Raw genomic sequence first — 22516 nt, forward strand, 5'->3', positions numbered from 1 at the left:
GAAACAAAAAGTAAAGAAATTATTATATTACTTGAGCAAAAAAAAAAAATAAAATATATATATATATATATATATATATATATATATATATATATATATATATATATATATATATATATATGTGTGTGTGTATATATGGGGGAGGAGGATGTGTGTCAGGTGTACATGAGTCACTGTGCTGGGTAGCTGTCTCCGGAACTCACCTGTCAGCCTGTCGTGGGAACATCAGTAGTGTGTGTGTGTGTCTGTGTGTGTGTCTGTGTCTGTGTGTGCAAGCAAGAATGTCAAATCCGGCTCTCCATGTGTGCCTCTTCCGAGTCTCTGTGCACAATGAGTGCAGGAGACGCGCTGCAGCCTGCATGTCCCAGACGGCCTGGCTCCTTGGGGCCCGATGCAGGCACAGAGCCGCCTTTGTCAGTTCAAATACTCCGCCTTTGCTGTGCTGCAGCAGTCTCCAACATCTCCAGCCGTCGATGAAGACCTACATGGGGGGGGTATGCACTCCAAATCTCATACACACGCATGAAAGACACACACATATATATATATATATATATACAGAAGGTGGTATCAAAAACTTTTGAGACTAGCGCTGTAAACAAGAAAGTACTTTATTTATTTATCACCTTTAAATCAGTCAACTTGCACAGCAATCCAGTGGTCCCAGTGTTCCTGCCTCTTCTGAAATATGTCCTGGGAATCTTCTTTTTGAAGCGTGTCAGTCACATTCTGCGATTCCTGTTGGATCTCCTCAATTCTCTCAAAAAGGCAACCTTTGAGATTGATCTTCATCTTTGGGAAGATTGCAAAGTTTGCTGGAGCCAAATCTCACGAGTAGGGTTGGTGCGAAGTAAAATCATTTTGATTGTTCTCTGATGATCATCATGCACAAGTTGCCGAACGGTTTCGACATTTTTAGGAGTTGAGCTTGTTAAAGGACTTCCTGATCTCTTGTCTTCAAGTGAAGTGTGCATGCCACTCAAAATGACTCTTTGGAGCATCGCCGTATGTCAAACGTCATGTCAAACACAAAATTTCACGTTTGTTCTTCATTGTTCTAACTTGCTGTCCATTATGAAATTGCAGAAGTGGTATTGTATGTGTTCAAATAGCGCCAGTTAGAAGTTCTGAACTGTGAAGCCGCTGCTTGGTTTGGTGTTGCCGTGTTATCAAATGCAGCTGTGCCCGTGAATCCTGCAGCACGCTGAGGCCTGTCAGAGCCTCACAAATCTTTTCTTTCCCTGCTGCTTTTCTGGAGGTGAGCTTCTCTGAATGAAGACAGACAGCCTCACTTGCACAAGGAGATAATACTATCTGTGGCTACCTGTGTAGGAGGGGCAGATTAAGCTGGGAATTAAATGAAGCCTGTCTAAAGAGCACTTCAGGCTGGAGCTAAAGCCCTGGGCTGAGCACTGAGGCTCTTCAGAATCTTAGACTCCGCTTCTGGACACCTGCCCAGTCTGTGGACTTGGAGAAACCTGAAGCCTGTTCACAGTATTGCTTTGTTTGTGATAGGCAACTGCACAGTTCAATGCTCCATGTTCTCTTAAATCTCTCATCTCTCTCTGACATACAGTTGAAAGAGATCTGAGATGATCTGAACACTAAACATTTTTTAAGGGACAAAACAGAGCTAGTGGGATTTTTAGGAATGGGAGTTGTCATTTCCAAATTCTGACATTAACACACTATAAACTCGAATATCAAGATGCCAGAAGATCTCAATGACCTACAATGCTCCTGTGGCTAGAATAGAAACAAAGACCGTTCATCAGCAGACATTACATGACATCAGTTGCCAAATAGCTTTACGTCCACTACTAGATGACATGGAAAATGGTAAAAACGGATGTAATTCTACCACTTAAACTTTCACAAGTGTCTCTCTTTGTCTCCTCCCTCTCCCACCTCTATAAGCCTCGGGGTGTAAAGCCTACTTCCTGAGAGACGTCCTCTTCTCCTCCGTCTACTTCCTCTAATGGCTTCGAGGCCTGGTTAAAGCCTGGCAGACCCACTGCTGCTAAAGCCACCATGCTCTCGTTCTCCTCTAGCTGCTTTCCACCGCTGACTCCTCTGTGGTCGACCCTAATTAGAGTGCGCAGTGATTTCGGGTGATTTTTGAAGCAACACGTGCCTGCCAAGGGTCAGAATATTTTCCATTGCTAATATATAGAAACTGGCAGCTCTTGGATTCTAACTTTTGAGTGAATAAAAAAAAAGAAATGCTTCTTGGTCCTGACGTAGGAGCATTGCAAGAGCAATAAACAGATCTTACAAAGTTGGCAGGACCAAGCAAAAAAACATGCAAAAAAGGTCTGTCTTTTATTCATCATATGTAAAATATGATCTAAATGTGGAGGTGTTTGAAAAAAAGAAGCTATTTTACTTTCGTGGTATATCTTAAAGAAAACATGATTTAAAAGGTACCACTACATGCCAAGCCAGAATGGTTTGGAGTGGCACTAAAGGAGAAATTAATGTTTAATTCTAATCCTTTTTGCCCACTGGATGTGTCTGATTTACTGCTCTATGTCTTGGCCCTGAGCGTGGAGCAAGATGGAAAAGTCATACTCGCAACGCAAGCGCAGCATTCCTGCTTTCCACCAGCATTTTATTTCCGTCAGCGCCATCGGCTGGGTAAGACTCACTTTATGATTAGGTATGGCTTTGCAGCATGTATCACTCATTTCGCCATTTATCAGCAGCTAAACTCCCAGCTAATTAGTGATTTAAACCCGGCTCAGGAAATTGAATTACATGCTCAGTTTGTTGCCCATTATTTTGGCGTGCCAGAACTCCGGATCCTCATCAGCATAAAGCTATACATGTGACCCACTTTCACTGCTTCGACAGGCAGAGCTGGAGCCAACTTCATAAAGATCAACTAGAAGCACAGCCTGTTGACTAAGCCTGAATAAAGCCTGTAACATATATGGGGGCTCTGCTCTTCTCCATAATAAGCATATGAAGTAGGGCATTGTGGGGTTCATCAGAGCAGAACAGCTAAAACTCCTGGTGCATGTGCACGTAGATGATGCTTGATGATTGAGAGCATTCAGAGCATATATGGAGTGTAAGCATGGTGTAGTTTTGGCAAACTTTGTATTCTAAAAATAGCCGTTTTAATGTTAAATGTCCAAATATTATACAAAATAAATTTCAATGAATTATATTGGTTTTTCGATCAAATTGTAATATCATTCATGGTCTTATTATTACTGGTGGTGCTCACATGTGAGTTCCTGGGTCAATAATAAGGTTTAATCAGGTTACTATTTGTGTGGCGTGTCATAATATCCTTTGTCTCTGTGTGTTTCCTCCAGATTCTCTGGTTTCCTCCCACATCCCAAAAACATGCCATGAGAATGTTTCCCTTCATAAATTGCCCCTAGGTGTGAATGTGTGTGGTGTGGAGCGGCGCCCCATCTAAGATATATTCGCACCCTGTGCCCAGTGCTCCTGGGATAAACTTGTGTCGATTTTATCGAAACCAAGTTCCAAGTGGCAACTGGTGCCGGGCCAAACCTCGCACAATGGCCGCATTGAGTGTTTTGGAAGATTCTGCAGGAGGAGGGACTTTGCGCCTTCTGAAAAAGGAGCTGATGGTCACCTGCAGCCATTGATGCTAACCATGGAAATAATGCCTCATAATTCATCAGAGGCAATCTGGTTGACCTCTTATTTTTTAGTTCCACCTTAATTGTGTGATGGTGCTTTATCATTTGCCAGGTTCCCTCGACCCCTCTGTAAGGATCTTTTAGGACTCTGAATAAGGCCAGGATAAGTGTGACCTAGCTGATTGAGGTGACCTCTGAAGCGTCCGCTTGTTGATCCTTTAATTAAAGGTAATTGATTTTTTTTCTTTCTTCGCAGCGTGAGTGTTCAGCACCTGGACTCAGTTCGGTGTCACGATGGTGACCTCTGATGGTTCTACATCGACTTTACTTTGCTGAACAGTAAGTGGACAGTTCTGACTCCTTTTCTTTCTGTGTCTTTCATTCTTTCTTCTGCTCTTCCCCCTTTCCCTTTCACCTGAACTCAGGGCTTGATGATAGCCTCTTAATAGGCTGCTTTCCAGACTCTGCAGGCTTTTAATCTGAGATGGAGGTGAAAAAAAAAAAGAGCAAATAGGGCAAAAGGAGCAGGACACCCAGTATAGTTGTATAGAGAACTGAAATGTCAGGAAAACTCAAGCTGATTGATAGCTCTTTAGAAAAGGCCGGCCTCACATAAAAGACTTTCATTTTCACAGGTGCCTCATTATGGCTTCATTATGACTCCTTCCTAGAAGAGCATGTTTCCTTTTTAGAGTAAGAATTTTGACTAAAAGCTCTTCAGTGTGCCCCTTTTTTCCCCTCCTAGGCCATGAAGCACTGCGACTATGCAGTGTTTTAGAGGTGTTTGCTAGAATCGTTGAGTGTCTCTGGCATTTCTAGAAGAAGAAACACTTTTTAGAGACTTTTTGAGGAGAATGGATTTCTCGCAATTTGGGCTAAAAGTTTTGCCCTTTATATTAAAAAATGGAGCTACTCTACAGCTCAGGAGTCTTGAATTGACACTAGAGACTATTTTTTTAATCATAGTTGACCTTGCCCATAACCCTATCCTTTACCATTGGATCTTTAAATATGAATTAGTATAAAAACACACAATGTGTGGCCACGATTAGTGTAGTTCTATATCCTTGCATTTTGTCTAACTGATGCTATTTGGAAGGCCGAATAGGAGACTGGCTTCATCACTTTATTTGTGTGTGTGTTTCATTAAAAAGATTACGACTTTTCCAAGATTTGTTTTCCAAGTGGATTCAGCAGTTTTGGGTAACATACATAAGGCTCACTTTATATTTGATCAGCCTTGTCTAAATACCAAGTATTCGCTTCCAGATTGTGGTGAGTCATTCCGGCCAGTTTTAACCTTTGGTCATGTTGTACAGTGAAGCCAGAAATCCTGTCCGAAATATAGCAACTGAAACAGACACATCATATGACTGCAAAACTGGGATGCCTTTTAAGGTCTAAGATAAACTTAGTTTTAAAGGCAGGGTCTGTGATTTGACAATTACTTGGCAAGACAGCAGCAATAAAATATTAGCCTGCATTTAATATAAAAAATAAAATAAAATGCACCACCAAAATCTAACCAATCAGGAGAAGGAAGCATGATTATCTGACTCTACTGCATAACTTGTAATTGCTATGTTGCACTCTTTCTAGCCTCAGCATGTTTAAAAAGAGAACTTAGGTTTATTTTTTCTACATTTGTTTCAAAACTTTCGAAAATTATCTGAATATTTAAAATTATAGTGTCCTGATTGTTTCACACAGTGCTATGCCATGTGAATTCATTACTTTCTTGATTACATACTGTACACTCAATTCTATGGGTTCTTTAGAGAAACTCGTGCCTTTTTTTCATTTATATTGATTGAAAGGCAAAATAATTTACTTTCATGACTTGACTATTTCCTTGGAAGCTTTATGCTTTGTGCAGAGACACAGCAGGATACACAAATCTTTTCTCTTTCTCTACCTTGCTCCCCCACCAACCCACTACCCCACCCCCCTTCCTACCACAGTAAGTCTCTGGCTCACATCCACTTCTTATGTCTCAAATCAGCCTGCTGGCGCCTGATGCGGTGCATCCAGGTTAGCCGTAGCCACATTTGCTGGCATCCAGAGTAAATTTGGATTGCATTTACCAAGATTTCAAGGTACTACTCCCCCCTAACCCCCGGGACCACCCTTGATGCTAATCAGTCCACCTGTGGGTGGCAGTACTGCACATTAGGTCGAAATCACACACACACACACACACACACACACACACACACACACACACACACACACACACACACACACACACACACAAGTACACACACAAGAGAGAGAGAGAGAGAGAGAGAGCAAATCATGCCTATTCTTCTTGTTCACTCTTTGGAAACTATTTTACTATTACAGGCATATAACAGCATTAAAGTACAAAGAAATGAGTCATTATGAAGCAACAATTCTATTATGAAACATGACACATTTTTTTTTTTTTTATTCTTTTTTTTTTTTTTTTTTTTTAGGATAACCTTTTTTTTTTTATTTGTTTATGGGATTGGAATCAATTGCCATTTCAGCTTTCCTATGTGGGTGACAGCACCTTCACTTTCAACTGTAACTTAATTACAAAAATGAAATATGTTGCGCTTCCTTTAGAAACAGCGGTATTTTGGGAACAGCCTGGTACTGCATTTTTCCGCTATTACTGCGTGTGTTCAAGACGAGGATTATGTCCTTATTATTTTCTTAAGCTTATTTCTAAGTTTCTTTGACTAACCCGTAATGCTGTTGCCAAGAAAAATAAAAGTAAATAAAAATTAAATTTTTTATATATATTTTACATTTCTATTTACATGCTAGACAGTCATAATAAACATTTCACTTTGTAATAATGTGTATGTGAAAAATAAAATTAGATTTTATTTGTTAAGAGATGTTTCTAAGCCAACTGCAGGTCCAGTGTCTGCTCTAGAGTCTCTTATACTCTGTCCTGTGGGCCAACCTGGTAAGATTTTTTATAAGGTACCTAAACCACTTTAACAGCTTCGTCTCTATGTGAAAGATGCTACAATAATCTGAGACTGCTCAGTGTGAATTGGATGGAATGAAAATCAACACCATTAGGTCTCTCCTGGAAAGAGGAGCAAATTTCAGTGAGGGAATAAACCCTTCTACCTGGCCAAGGACTTGAACTATCCTGGGATTTTTTTTTTACAGTGATAGAAAAAATGTTTAGGAATGTAAAAAAGATTGAATGAGTCAGGTCTCAGGAACTTGTTCACAGTTTGTACACAGTTCTCCATTCCAGATATTTCTACTTCATAGACAGCTATGACATCATGGAAATCAATCACCTGACACCAGGTTGAAAGCTTTTATGTTCAAAAGTACAGTAGTTCGCTACTACCACAACTAAACATCCATTGTTTAAATCCACACAATCTGGCCATTCTGGTCATTTGGCAATCATCTTATAAATTGAGCTAATTGTCAATGCATAAGTAGGAAGTATTAGCTCATTGGTTAAAGCATTAGATGTTTGCTTAGAAGGTCATGAGTTCAAATCCCAGCACCACCAAGCCCGGCCCATAATCCTTATCTGCTCAATTGTAATTCGCTCTGGACAAGGGTGTCTTAATGCCATAAATGTAAACAATCCAGCCACAGGTTGTTTCTAGGTCACTCGAGTTATTAAAGCACAAACTAGTGTTGTATGCCTTTATCAGTACAACTTTTGTTTTTGTACACACACTACACACACAATGTGCACATACCTGGAGTATTCGTAAGTATAGCATTGATTTAGATAACATGTTCAATAAAAGAGCTGCTGCTGCTGAAAGCATGTATCAGTTTAGTTTATTACCTTGGGGAATGACATTAGCTGTAATCATTGAGCACATATCCCACACTTAGAAATAGGCTCTGAGTTCTCCACCAGCAAGGTGTGTGTGTGTGTAAAAGAGAGAGAGAGAGAGAAAGAGAGAAAGAAAGAGAGAGAGAGAGAGGCAGACAGACAGAGAGAATCGCACTGTCATCAACTGACAAAAAAAACTCTCTTACATATTGATCAATTATAAATTTGCTTATAGACACACTCCATTACTGTACTTCATGCAGGAGATAAATACAAAAATGACACACACGCATACAACACACAACACAAGCATTGCGGATATCACAGGGTGCAAAGGAATCTCTTTGGCCTTCACTATGAACCCTTGTAGCAGCATAGAATCTATTCGTCTTCAGTCGGCTATGCTAGACCTTCGATTGGTGTGAACCAGACACTATAAATAATGAAATGATGAAGTGAATGCAAACAGTAGACCTTTGCACAATTAAATTACAAAGCGAGGTGATGCTAATATGTGTTTCCTATAATAACAATATTGTGAGCTGAGCCGAGGTGAACAGCAGGTGAAGGATTGGTGCTGGACTTATCATAAATGTAGGACAGTTTCAGTGTGATGGTCCGAGGAGACTTTTTTCTACGACGGCAATTCCACAGGGCCTTCCTCCTCGCCGTCAGCTCGGTTGGCACGGATCTCAACCAGCGTGCGAGCGAAGCGTGTCCAGTCCTCGCTGTGTGCCGATGCCAGCTGTGGACCATACAGAAAACTTCAGAACTACCACATTAAAATCCCTCCAACCACCAGCACAGACCATTCATGATTCATCAGGCTGACTACTGATATTACACTGGAGAAGGGAAAAAGTGCGCATCCTGATTGTAGAAAAGAAAAAAGCAAAGACTGTTTTTCGGCTGAATATTTATGGTGAATAGAGATCATGAGGCAGGCTGATTAGGTTTTGCCATCACATTCTGCCGGGAAAGTCGGATGGGAAGCGATGACTGCCTGCCACCCAGGCCGAGGGCGAGAGTAAGAGATGTGCAGGCTGTAATTAAGCAGGAGTAGAGAGGTGGGAGGAGATGATGTCTGCATTTACACCAAAGGCCATAGCTAAAAAAAAATTTCTAAACAGCGCTGCATGAGGTCTTCATCAATCATAAGAATTTGACCTTTGTGAGCTTAACAGGAAAACACCATTATTTTAAATCATTAGTTCTATTAACATTGCAAACAATTAAATCCTTGCAGGCAGAGAGGAAAAAAACCCTCTCTTTAAAAAAATCCATGTGTGTCAGTATAGAAGCAACATTAAGAACACAACAAGGCCAAAATCTGTTCTACATCAAGCAGCTTGTCCACTTCTTGTAAGATACAAACAGACCAGAGTCAAACCTGATTTAGTTCTTTGGCTTAAATGACTGAAGTATTTGCAGGCTAAATTTCAAAATAGCAGAATTTTCTGGTGTTGCGATTGCACAAATACTGCACCATAAATCTTTTGAAAATGTACCTTTGTGTGTGTGTGTGTGTGTGTGTGTGTGTGTGTGTGTGTGTGTGTGTGTGTGTGTGTGTGTATGTAGGGATAAATACTGATGCAGAATAACTTCAAACATGACATGACAGAACTGGCAGACCCGAAGTACTTAAGTGCCCCTGCTATTGTCTCTTTACATAGCATAGGCCATGTTGCAGACATTTTTTGCACTCTTTATGAAAAGCTTCTGGTAAATACTCTGTTGCAACATAAAACCCTTCAGCTTCAGTCAGTTTATTGATGACCCACCATTATCATCAAGCCTGAGAGACCACACGCCCGACCAGCACACTCTCCAATTACCACACACTAAAATTAGTCAAACCCCACACATAAGGCAAAACCCAGTCTCTGAAACAAGCACAGCAAACACAGGAGTCGTGGCGGCTCGCTGCTCTGTGGTGGTTAGGAAGCTAGAAGCTGTTTTAAAATAGTGGGGTAAAGAAAAGCAATGGAACCCAAACATGTGCATGGCCCAAAAGGTTGGTAAACATGCAAGGCCTTTAATGCAAAATCCTCTTATAGTCAGAAATGGCAAAAGGATACACATCCTTTACTTAAGTAGAGGTACAGAGACCTCACATCATATTTATATATTAAAACAAAAGAATTTCAAATGTTGTTATATAATGAATGTATCCAGGCTGAACAACTACCATACAGAATACAAGCAGATGATGATCAGGTGAACAGGAATGTCTCTGTTCTTCGATCTCATCAACGTCTCATTCATGTCAGTCCCATACATCTTGTTGCCTTCTGCCTTGCTCCTTGTTAGCTTCGTAAAGCAGCCTACGTCTGTGGTGCTTGATCTTCTTCTTCCTCCTCTTTCAGCTGCTCCCATTAGGGGTTGCCACAGCGGATCATCTGTCTCCATGCCCCCCCTGTCCTCTACGTCTGCCTCTTTCACCCCAACTACCTGCATGTCTTCCCTCACCACATCCATAAACCTCCTCCTTGGCTTTCCTCTTTTCCTCCATCCTGGTGGCTCCATCCTCAGCATTCTCCTACTGATATACCCCATGTCCCTCCTCTGCACATGTCCAAACCATCTCAATCTCACCTCCCTCACCTTGTCTCAAAACGTCCTACATGCGCTGTAACTCTAATAAACTCGTTTCTACTCCTGTCCATCCTCGTCTGTGGTGCTTGAAAGCCAGGAAATAATACACTAGTGGTAGATTGAAAAAGCCACGCAATGACAGAATAAAGGTTGATGGGCTGAAAATGTTGTGCAGTGATAAGAAAGTATTGAAATTTCATCAAATTGATTTAAACTAAACTAACGAGCCTGTTAAAATGTAAGAAGTCGAAAGTACAGCTATTTGTGTAAAGAATTTAATAAGTAAAAGTTAAAAGTTAAAAATAAATAGTGAAGTAAAGTGCTGATGCCAGATAAATCTACTTAAGTACAGTAACGGAGTATTTAGACTTTGTTACTTCCCACCTTATAGTGAGCGGAGAGGGTTTAATGCACGGGTAGCAGCTTGCCCCTCAAGCTGCAGCTTGTCCCGGTTCACCTCAGGTATACAATGAGCGATGCAGAATGAAACTAATGCTTTTTTTATTATTATTATTAAAACGCAAAAAACATGTCCCAGGGCTATAAAGCTATAAAAAATGCAAATGGAATGCAATTTACAGCCAAGGGTAAATACATACAATAAATAAATATAATCAATTAATCAGTATCATCCAAATGAATTTTATTTATTTTTTTTGTACATAAGACATTGGAGGAGACAGAATCTAAATTTGAGGCATTGCTTATCTCAAGTCACTCAAACAGTCACCAGGGTCACATGGGCAACAATTCCAAATACACCAACCAGTCATAACATTATAACATTATGACTGGTAAAGTGATCAACATTGATTATCTCTTCATCATGGCACTTGTTAGTGGGTGGGATATATTAGGCAGCAAGTGAACATTTTGATCTCAATGTTGACGTGTTCGAAGCAGGAAAAATGGGCCGGCGTAAGGATTTAAACGAGTTTGACACATTGTGATGGCTAGACAACTTGGTCAGAGCATCTCCAAAACTACAGTTAATGTGGTTCAAGGAAGGAACAGTGGTGAACCGGCGACAGGGTCATGGGTGTGTCCCACCTACCTCTCCGACATCGTAGATCCAGAGCCGGCCCTCTGAGTCTCCTACCGCCACCTCCTTGCCTCCTGACGCCCAACGTACACGGTTCAGAGCAGGAGCGCCCTCAATTGTCACACTGGCTGTGGGCACCTAAATGCACAATAAAGAAAACAGTTTCATCCAGATTTTATTCAAGTTTTCTTAATTCTGAGGCAGAATCCAGAAGTGATGCCATCTTATTTTCTAGCAGGGTTACAGCTTACAATAGTGCTTGGCATTGATATGAGCATGAATTACAAAACAAAATAAAAAAGACTATATAAACCGATGATTCATCCTATTTCAGGCAACTGCAACCCAAAAACTGCTGTTACAGTAAAATACTATGAAAACTATTCAGGTATTTTCACATTACACTACACTATATGGATTGAAGTTCCCATGGATTGAGCATCCCATTCCACATTTAGTCCTAATTTGCTTCTATAAAAACCTCCACTCTTCTATAAAGATATTCCAGTAGATTTTGGAAAGTGGTTGTGCAGATTTGTGCTTATTCAGCCATAAGGGATTTAGTAAAGTCAGGTACTGATGTAGGATGAGGAGGCCTGGTGTGCAGTCAAGGTGTTCAATAGGGTTGAGGTCAGAGCTTCATAGAACTCACTTTGTACACAGGGACATTGTCATGCTGGAACAGGTTTGGGTCTCCTATTTTAAGTGAGGGAAAAAGGTTTTACTAAACAGACATCAAACAAAATTGTGTGCCTCCAACTTTGTGGTAACAGTTTGGGGAAGAACCGCATTATGCTGGAAAAGTGCTCTAATACTTTTGCCAAAACAGTTATATACAGTAGAATTCATGTATTTGCACACACTTTTTATAAGTACAGGCACGTCAGTTTGTTATTTTATTTCTCTCTTTGTTTTATGTATTTTTTTTATTTTATTTTGCTATTATTCCCTACCAATAAACTTTTAGGCTGATGGTATCCTAAGTCTGCAATCTAGTCAATCAGTATTAATGTATTCATCGACAGAGACCCGAAAGCACTTTTGTACTTCGCCCTGGATAAGAGCTTCTGCTAAATGCCATGTATGTAAATGTAAATGCAAGAAATTAAAGAAATAAAATTAAGTAATGTAGCTGAAAGTGTCTTTCCATACATATTATTATATTGCACATATAGAGTGTTTTGTGTGTTTTAAAAAAAAAAGAAAAAAAAAAACAACTGGTCCAGCGCATTTCTGCTCCAACACACCTGACTCGAGTAATTGTGTAATTAACAAGGCATTAATGAGTTCAACCACGTGTGGCAAACAAGGATAAACAGTAAGCAGAAACAGTCTCAGATGACTATGGCGATGGGGATCAGTGGCTAAAGGGATGAGATGTTTAGTGCAGTTGTTGGACGTCTTAAAGCACAGTGACCCCAGAAGACCAGATTAAACCACTGAGCTGGGCAGCTGCCCATGGGAAATTAGTGACTCTGAATCACTGGGGAAAATAAAATCCACATATATACACACACACACACACACACACACACACACACACAAGTAATTTTACTATGTGTGTGTGCGCGCACGCGCGTGTGTGTGTGTGTGTGTGTGTGCTTGGTGTGAGCCATCCGAGGCCTGATTTAAAGGCAGTGTGTGGAAAGACACCCACACACAGAGGAGGATGTTGATGTTTTAATCTGGCACTGTTATAGCATAAAGTGCGTGTGTGTGTGTGTGTGCGTGTGTGTGTGTGTGTGTGTGTGTGTGTGTGTCTATACAGAGGTGCTAGTGGTGTGGCCTGGGTCTTGGGCAGGGATAACCTAGAGCTGGTGTGTGCAAAAATGTTTGTGTGCACAAGTGTGTGTGTGTGTGTATGTGTGTGTGTGTGTGTGTGTGTGTGTGTGTGTGTGTGTGTGTGTGTGTGTGTGTGGCCTCACCTCAGTGTCATTGTTTAGGTTCCACAGATCGAGACGGCCCATCCCGTCCACAGCAGCGAAGAGCGCGGGATGCACTGGAGACCACATGACATCGTACACATAGTCAGCATTGTCCTCAAAGGAGTACAGCGGCTTGTTGTGCTGGGAGGAGGAGGAGGAGGAGGAGAAAAAGAATAAAGAGAGTGCAGGAAAGAAGGATAGAGAGACAGAGAGAAGAGAAAATCAGTGAAGAAGAAAAAGGCAGAAATGTGAATGTTATAGGAGGAGAGAGAGAAAGAAAAGAGAGAAAAAGAGAGCGAGAGAAAGAGAGAGAGAGAGAGAGAAAGAGAGAGAGAGAGAGAAAGAGAGAGAGAGAGAGAGAGAAAATGAGAGTAGACTCAGTGGCGCTGCTGCAGCCTTGGGGCTGTCTGGGAACGGGCTAATTAAAACCTCTGCACACTCACGCAGTGTCATAAAAACATGAGATGAAAGTCTCTCCAAAGGTGTACTGTAACCTTAGTGTAACAGCTGTCTAGGGAAAAGACAAAAAGAAAACAGAATGAAAGAGACAAGGAAGAAGAAGAAAGAGCGAGCGAGAGAGAGGAAGAGAGAATTCCTGAGGATGGCCACATGAATGCTGAACAGGTACAGAGCAGACAGTTGGGTAGGAGGAATGCAGTCAGTGTCTTGTTTAGCTCCCAGACCACAGCACAATAATGAACCCCTTTACAGAGGGGGTGGGATGCGGTGCATCCATTGCAATCTAAGTGCTTATTTACACTTCTGAAGAGTTGCACATGCATTGAGACTCAGAAAGGGTTCTAAATGTGTAAATATAGCTTAAAGAGAAGGCAACATGGACACCTTGAAAATCTCAGACTTTGTGGTGCTGTGAGTCAAGCCAAGGACTGGTTGACCAGGGGAAGTGTATCACATAGCACTGGGATGGATCCAAGAGCCAAACAAACACTCGTCCCAAAACAGAACTAGCACAAAATAGAGAAGTTCAAGGATCCTTTGGCGTAATGTTAAGAGCTAACTCAATCTAAAGAAACAATAAAAATAGTGACAGAGAAGTTAGAGAGTTGTTGGAACGGTTTTCATGATGGAATGAAATCAATATTAGTGAAATATTGATGTAAATGATTCCCAAGTACAGTGTATACAACTCAATTATTCTCTATTACATTCAATACCTCTGGCACATAGCATCTTTTGTCTGTTTTCTATTAAAGTGAAGTGCAGGACTTTATTTCACAACATTGTTTTACATACTGGACCCTGTAATAGACTGGTATTCCATCCATATTGTATACGAGGTGGTATCTAAAAGTTTTGAGACCAGCTCTGTTTACAAGAAAACACTTTATCTAAGTTTATACACCATCACCTTCAAAAAAGTTCCCTTGCACAGCAATACAGCGCTCCCAGCCTTTCTGACACTTCTGAAATGTGTTGTGGATGTCTTTTCGAAACACCTTCTGCAATTTGTGCTGAATCTCAGCAATGGATTCAAAACGATGACCTTTGAGCTGGATCTACATTTTTGGGAAGAGATTGAAGTCCGGAGGAGCCAAATCTGGCGAATAGGGTGTGTGCGGAGGTGTGATCAAGTTATTTACGGCGAGAAACTCATGAGTGACAGAGAGCGCACATGGTCTAAATAGTAGAGGTGGTAACGCACGTGGTCAGAATAGCACCAGTTGTACACGATGTACACAGGACGATGTCTTTTGGCACATTGATTTATGAAGGTCGTGCTCCCTGTGATTGTGTGTGCAGCCTTGTGCTGCCACCTGTTTGCGTATTACAAACCCAGTGTTCCTAGTATAGTATAGTATGATCCACCATGACCAATAAAAATGACTTACAAATTAATGTGTAGATGCATGTACATGCTGGTGCACGTTGTCTGCAAGATTGCTTATTCATAGACAAAAAAATTATAAATCTGACTAAATTCAATCAAAACTTTTATGTTATTCACCTGCGACATGGCTGCCTGGATGGGCATGATGACTGTGTGCACTGATTTTTTAGTAAACTAAAGACTAATAAACTATAAATAATTATATTAAGATTCGAATTCCCTGCAGTTCTTATTTGCCTGATAGCATGTTGTATATGCTGCTCTGCTGATCTTTTAGATCATTCCCATTCTTCCATTCATCTCCTGTATGTGTTTAGGAGCACAGCGAATATAGAGCATGTCCTGCGAATAGATATTTATACACTATATTACCAAGGGTTGCAGACACGTGGTCATTAGTATGGTATATGCAATTTACTCTTAATTTCTACTACATTTTGGAGTGTGCTTGTGGACATTTGTGTTCATCAGCCACAAAGGTGTTAGTAAAGTCAGGTACTGATGTAGTTAAGGTGATGAGACCTGGGTTCAGTCAGCGTTCCAATTCATCCCAAAGGTGTTCAGTAGGTTTGGGATCAGAGCTCTATTGCAGGCCACTCAAGATCTTCCACTCCAAACCATGTAAACCATATCTTCATAGAGCTTGCTTGTTCACACACTCATTCACACCCAGGGTTAGGCATTTTAGCATAGCAAATCCACCCACCCACTGGTATTATATAGTGTGGTAGAAGACAATGTGCAAAACTCAAGACAGATAGTAACCTAATCATAACATTTTTATAGAGTAGGACAGGGTAAATAAGTGTAAGGTCCCGCTACTTGATTTTAAATCAAAGCTTAATACTAAAAACATTTACAAAATCACGCTTCTCTACATCTTTCTTGCACCTCTGTCATTCACTATTCAGATTACTGCTTTAGGGTTTTTATCATTTCACATAAACGATCCAAGTGGTTTTTGCCTACAAAAAACCTTCCACTGGAACATTTGGCTTGCAAATTAGAGGTCTTGGATTTTTTAAAGTTTCTTTGTCACAATGTCTGCTGTTAAAAGCATAATACAAATACCTTTAAACCGGATTAAGATCCGTGCACACTTTTTTCTCCAAATATCATCACATACAAACTCATAGACACCAAAATGCACAGATATCGCTAGACTAAAGTACATCCAGTTTGAATAAAAGTTGTGAAAAAATAACAGATGGATATGAATTCCGGCATCGCTATACTGTATGCCACAACTAATATAAGCAAACCTGAATGTGCAACCAGATCTAATCCACATCACCGCAGCCAAATCCTGCAGGCACCAGCACTGATGCAGTAATGCCTGCCCAGACCAATCCAGACTTTAAGGTCCTTAACTAAAATGCACACAAACAAACGAATGCACACATCTATGTGAAATATTTTGCACACCCTTTTGGGAACACAAAAGCGGTAGTTATGAAGACAAAGAAGGATAATACAATTTATTACTAAATATTTATATCTTATATAAAAATAAAGATATAAACTGTTGAACATTGTTTCCATTGTTAATGTCATAACATACACTATAGGTGGTAGGACTGTTTCATTAATAATATTCCCCTATTCCTGAAGAAATTCTGTCCACTCAGAATCCCACCCACTCCTCTAGATACTTCAGACCACTCCCACCCTCTTCCACAAAAGGTTTGACCAATTTCATAATCTTTGAAGGAAGATTTGTCTAATCCCTCCCTCTCCCATAGAACATTTGACCAAACCCATCCTGTCCTGCAGAAAAATTGACCAATACCAATTGTCCTACAGAAAATTTGACCAACCCCATCCTCTCCTGCAGAACATTTGGCCAATCCCTCCTACTCATGCAAAATTTTTGACCAACGCCACCCTCTCCTGCAGAAAATATGACCAATCCCACCATGTACTGCAAAAAAATGTCCAACCCCACCCTCTTCTCTAAAAAGTTTGACCAATCCCACCCTGTCCTGCAGAAAATTTGACCAACCCCACCCTCTTCTCCCGAATGTTTGACTAACCCTACCTTCTTCTGTAGAAAGTTTGACCAACCCCTCCCTCTTGTCTAAAATAGGTTTGACCAACCCCACCCTGTCCAGCAGAACATTTGACCAATCCCACCCTCTTTGCCATAAAATTTGACTAATCCCACTCTCTCCTGCAGGAAGTTTGACTAATCCCACCTTCTATACTATACAACTCATACATTTACCTAATGATGTAACGTTCCTTTACTGTCCATCTCAACCAATAAAATCATCTTTGTGCTTGAGGTTTCATTATGCAGAGCTATTTCTAAGAGTCATGCCTCCAAGCAAACATGCTGTGTCTACCGAAGCTCTGGCTGAGAAATGCTCCACAGACAGAATAATCATTAGTAGCTGCTGTGCCACAGCCACAGTGGGACATCGGTTCAAATCAGGCCACTGTGAATGTTTCCCAGCCAGAGAACGGCGAGCTGGTGAGACACGCTCTCATTTTCTCTGTTATCCTTTATGAGGGCACTAATAAAAAGCAGTAATGCCAAAAAGGAGAGGACTCCATTGGTTATTCAACAAGCAGACAGAGGAAAGTGGAGTATGAAGCCAATTACTTGCGGATAATGTTCGTGAATAATCGAGGAACCTGCCAAGAACTGACCTAATTCCTCAACACAAACAATCAGCTTGCTTCCAAAATGATTTTTAATCCATTTTTTTAATGAGTCGTCCTTTATGCACATCAATATAAGCAAATGACTCAAACATGACTCTGCTGATAGACGCACTGTGTTCAGGTGGCCTTGGATAAACAAGCATTAAGTGGCTCAAGATATGGGCACACAGGCCCGGGAAGCAGGCCAGCATTCCTGTGGCTGTCCTTAATTCCATCAAGAAACCCACCCTGGGTCTGAAAAAACATCTATGCATCCTGAGCATCTCTGGAATGTTTTCACGTGTCAAAAAGTACAAGTTACAGAAGATTCTATGGACATGTCTAGTTTTAGCGACTGCAAATTTTCAATTTGAAATACGCATATATTAGTTTTATAAGAATCCATATAATAAACATATAATAATGTGATAAATGTAGCTGCAAACTAATGTCTTAGATCTGCTCTATTCATGTTAAGATTTTACTTTTAGTGAACCTCAGCTGATAAAAAAAAACTACTTTTATTTTCCCATGATTCTCTGTTCTTTAATCTACTCTTAGCCTTTTCCCCCTCTTTCTCTTAGATGTTTTCATCCTTTACCCAAAAAAGAAAGGATGCATGATCAAAATCTTTCACTTCATTCCACTTTCTCTATTTTCTTCTTTCTTACATAGTGTACTATAACAAAAAGTAATATCTCATTGTTTAAAACTCAGGTTTTTAATATTTGTGTCGAAAACATAAACTTTTACGAAATCTTAGCTTTTCCACATTGATTAGAAAATTACTTGTTTATTTTCTTCTTCATTTCAGGAAGAAGGCTGTCTTTTTTCCAGCACAGAAATAAACTCCACTCCACAGCCAGAACAAAACTGTTCAGCCTTGCCTCTTTTTCAAAAGACTTATCCTGCATATGTAGTTGTCATAGAGGGGGTGTTGTCAGTCAGGGGGAAGGAAAAAGCTTGTTGGTCTCTTTACTTCAATTGCAATCTGTCTAGCAGGTTGCAGAGGGACAAAAAACTTTTACTCTAAACATAAAATAAACTAAATTAACCATACAAATCTTCAAACTAAAATGCATAAAATATAAGATATAAACTTTACAAACCATTGTACTGCAACATGTGCCAACAAACAAAAACAGGTAGAGGTTTTACTTCTCTCCTGTTTCCTTATCATAGTTTCATTTACAAATACTGTATATATGCATGCATATACATAATAAGATGGTACAATTGAGGGGCAGTTCTTAACATGATGCCCCAGGCTCACCTGCAGGATTTGCTTGCCTTACCATGCACCTATTCACATTGCATATGAACTTTATAAAAAATGAGCGAAGGCAACAGAAAATGGCAGCAGAAATTAACCAGGACACCAGACAATGGCAGCATAGTTTCAAAGTGGGGCACATGTTCCCCTTCTTACCTTTGTGCTCCAGAGTTTGACTGTCCAGTCAAATGATGAGGTGACGAACAGGTGGGAGAAGTCTACTGGACCCATGGCACTGTGACAACTGATGCCAGTCACTGGTCCCTGATGGCCCTCAAACATCTCACAGATCCCAGCTTTGCTGCAATTAAACACAGCATTGCAGTCAGTATAGAGTTGAATGTAATGTATGAATTTAGTTTGTATGCAAATAAAGTTTGTGTGACCTTCCCATAGATTTTATAAACATTTGAGTTTAAATATGGGTGTATTTATACACTTCACTAACCTGCCATGTCTTGAGGCTGTGTACACAGTCCCCTCTTCACTGCCCACCACAAAATTATTGACATCTCCAGCAGGAAAGGCCATTCCAGTCACTGCTACTGGTTTTGACTTGTTATAGACTAACTCCATGCTTTCCTGCAACATACAAAAAAGCGTTAGATTAGATCATTTAGATTAGATTCAACTAGATTACAATAAATTCAACTTTATTATCACTGTAAAAAATACATGTTCAGAGCCAATGGAATGCAGTTAGCACCTAACCGGAAGTGCATAAGTGGCCTATTTAAAATAAATTGCAATATGTTAAATAAGGGTATGGTCCATATGAAAGTGATTAATGTACAGAAGGTGCAAAGGATAGGTATACATGTACCTTTGATAACGTTAAGGCCACTGATCAGGCATAACATTATGACCACCTGCCTAACATATTGTGTCTGACCTGTTGAGCATTGACAGCATTTACTTCTTCAGCAATTTAAACTAGAGTAGCTCATCTGTTGGATCAGACCATGCAGGCCAGCCTTTACTTCTCACATGCATCAATCTGCCTTGGCCCATGACCCTGTGACCCCACTTTTGATAGATACTGACCAAGGCAGAACAGGAACAACTCACAAGAGCTGCAGTTTTGGAGATGCTCTGACCCAGTCGTCTAGACATCACAATTTGGCCCTTGTCAAACTCACTCAAATCCTTACGCTCTGCCATTTTTCAACATCGAGGACAAAATGTTCACTTGCTGCCTAATATATCCAACGTACTAACAGGTGCCATGATGAAGAGATAATCAGTGTTGTTCACTTCACCTGTCATGTTATAACGTCAAAATGTTATGCCTGATCGGTATATAGTAATATACAGTATAACTGTGCAAGATTATGTAAATAAGATATGTAAAGAAGATAACATGCTCAATTAACATGATAAGGAAACTAACCTGAATAATAAAATAACGTAGAATACAGATTTTTATAAATTTTTTTCAAATGTTACTTAAAAATAAACCCTGCTGAATCAATGTTACAACTTTTGCTAATGCTTTGACAAAGATACCAGACTGTTAAGAAAATTGGGGAAAAATATAGACATTATTGGTTAAAAAAAAAATAAATAAATAAATAAATATATATAAATTTGGTAATTTATTAATGATAAACAGAAAATCATAATATGTAACTATTAAGATATCAAGATTAGATACTCAAATTATTATAGGAGTTTCATCTGTATTATGAATTTGAAAAAAAAATATATATAGAATATAGAATATATACTTGTCTATAGTATGGGCACAGATTGCACAAGACTGGTACAAATGATGAGGCTTAAAGGTCAGTTCTCGCAGTAAGACGGAAGATTGCAAAAGCTCACAGATGCTTTCATCGATCCAAATCCAGCCATAGAGAGGTTTAAGTTGGTGGAAAGAGTAAAAAGTGCCCCTGAAGCAGCACTTACCTGTGGTTGCGAGAGCATATCCAGGCTCCAGGAGCACATCCGGCCATCTGTAGACACTGTGATCAAGTTGTTGGCATTCTGGGTTCCCACCACATTCACACAGTACACTGGATGCTACATTGTTAAAGAGCACACAAAGGTTTAAAGCATTAAAAATCACTGAAAGATATTAAATTATATTATGGTCAGTCTAAGTACTTGATTCTCATTGGCTGCAAGAGGTGCCTTCAAATCTTTAAAGTCAGTTCCAGCCAGTTTATTCATGTCTCTAAATAAATGCATTGCCTTTTAAACAATTGTACTGTTACACAGTAACAGTTTTATATATAGTGAGAAAGTCACTGAAAGCATTTCCTAATTAACTCACTTAGATGCATAGACGTGTTTTGTGTATCATTTATATTATATGCCATATGAAATATGGTACAAATGGGCCGAGGTACAAGAAGTAGAATTTGACAAATTTGAGATTATAATTCGGAAAACAGCACAAGGTGTTAACACCAACAGCTTTATTATTGGTAGAGACATCACACAGAAACATACAAAATTTCTCTCTCATTCTAGCTTGAATAAAATAAATTCAAATAAATGTAATAAATACCACAGTTTTACAGTGTCAAATGCTACTTTAACTTGTCAGCGCTGGAAATTTAGAATGCTCTAAGAAAGATAATTCACGGCTAGGTGTGCGCTACACAATTGTAATGCACATGGAGGGTGGTTAGTTGCCTTCCAGATCATGCATTAAAATCCTATGAATCACACCTAGCAGTGGATTATCTGTTACATACTGTATATTATGGAAGCTTGGGTACATTCTCTATATAACCTGTAATGCCTGGCAATGGAAAAAGTTGTTCTTTTGTGCATAAAATCAACACAAACATACTGTGCAAATATAGATGATTTGCTGCCAAATTAATCTTTGTTTTTGGCCCACAATGGGCTCTTTGAGAGAACTGAAGGCTCGTTGAGCTTGAGATCGGGACCTAAGCTTTTATTATTTATTGAGGGCTCAGAAGTTAAAACCTTCAGCATGTGTGGTGCTCGTTGATCATGTGTGTGACATCGCAATACAGTGGGGTCTGTGCACCTTTGTAGACTACCTTTGTCCTCCATTTGTATACGACATAGCATGAAGTTAGATGAGGCTCATTGACTCTGACTGATATGAATTTAATATCAGGACAAAGGCATTCATAGCATGGGAGCACTTTTAGAAATGTCTGTCTGAGAGCATAAGGAGGATAGGTGTTGTCTTACAGTATGTGCAGCTGCAGAGAGCGGCGTTCTCTGGACCGGGGTTCTCCTGTGGCTGCGGTTGTCCCAGAGCACGATCTGCCCTGAGTACGTGCCACCCACCAGCAGATTAGGATGAAAACGGGCAAAGCCCACGGACACCACAGGAGACTTGGAAGAAGAAGAAAGGACAAGATAATTAAGAGAAGATAGCGATTAAATAAGAAAGAATAAAAACGAAAGAGAGGGAGCATGACGATGATGAGAAGTTCACGCAAAAGATCACGTGCAAGGGCGGGTTTTGGGTAAGAAACGTAACAATGGAGGGAATTGTGGGCACAGAAGCTTTAGATTACAGCACCATAAGCAGTGGGCAGCGGAGCGAGAAACGTGGCTTTTGTTGTGACAGCCTTGGCCTTGAACTTCCCCTCTGTCTTCACTTTTATTGGGTTTTCCGTTCCTCATGAATGCCCGACAAATGAAAAGTGAGCTTATGCTTTCATACACTCACATGGATTCCCTCAAGAAGAATCACCATGCAAAACTACAATTTTGATCAACCCTGCTAGGTATTTTTGTCAATTAGCTCCATGGCACAATTATTTTCTTCCCACTTGAGTGAAATATGG

At 40.1% G+C, this 22516-nt stretch overlaps 1 protein-coding gene across 2 annotated transcripts in view; it reads right to left on the reverse strand.

Moving 5' to 3' along the window:
• Positions 1–7381: 7381 nt before the first annotated feature.
• The window catches only part of LOC124376290 (cytoplasmic dynein 1 intermediate chain 1), a 61460-nt gene continuing 46325 nt past the window's right edge, over positions 7382–22516 (reverse strand). For both annotated transcript variants that reach the window (XM_046835302.1, XM_046835301.1), the window contains 7 exons: positions 21912–22058; positions 20646–20759; positions 19186–19319; positions 18894–19038; positions 12970–13110; positions 11057–11182; positions 7382–8152 (listed from right to left, as the gene is read on the reverse strand). In XM_046835302.1, the coding sequence (XP_046691258.1) occupies positions 8042–8152; positions 11057–11182; positions 12970–13110; positions 18894–19038; positions 19186–19319; positions 20646–20759; positions 21912–22058 (918 nt within the window). In that variant the 3' untranslated portion in view covers positions 7382–8041. The remainder of the gene's footprint in view (positions 8153–11056; positions 11183–12969; positions 13111–18893; positions 19039–19185; positions 19320–20645; positions 20760–21911; positions 22059–22516) is intronic.

This window comes from Silurus meridionalis, chromosome 22 (genome assembly GCF_014805685.1).
Source record: "Silurus meridionalis isolate SWU-2019-XX chromosome 22, ASM1480568v1, whole genome shotgun sequence".
In the NCBI taxonomy this organism is placed as follows: Eukaryota; Metazoa; Chordata; class Actinopteri; order Siluriformes; family Siluridae; genus Silurus; species Silurus meridionalis.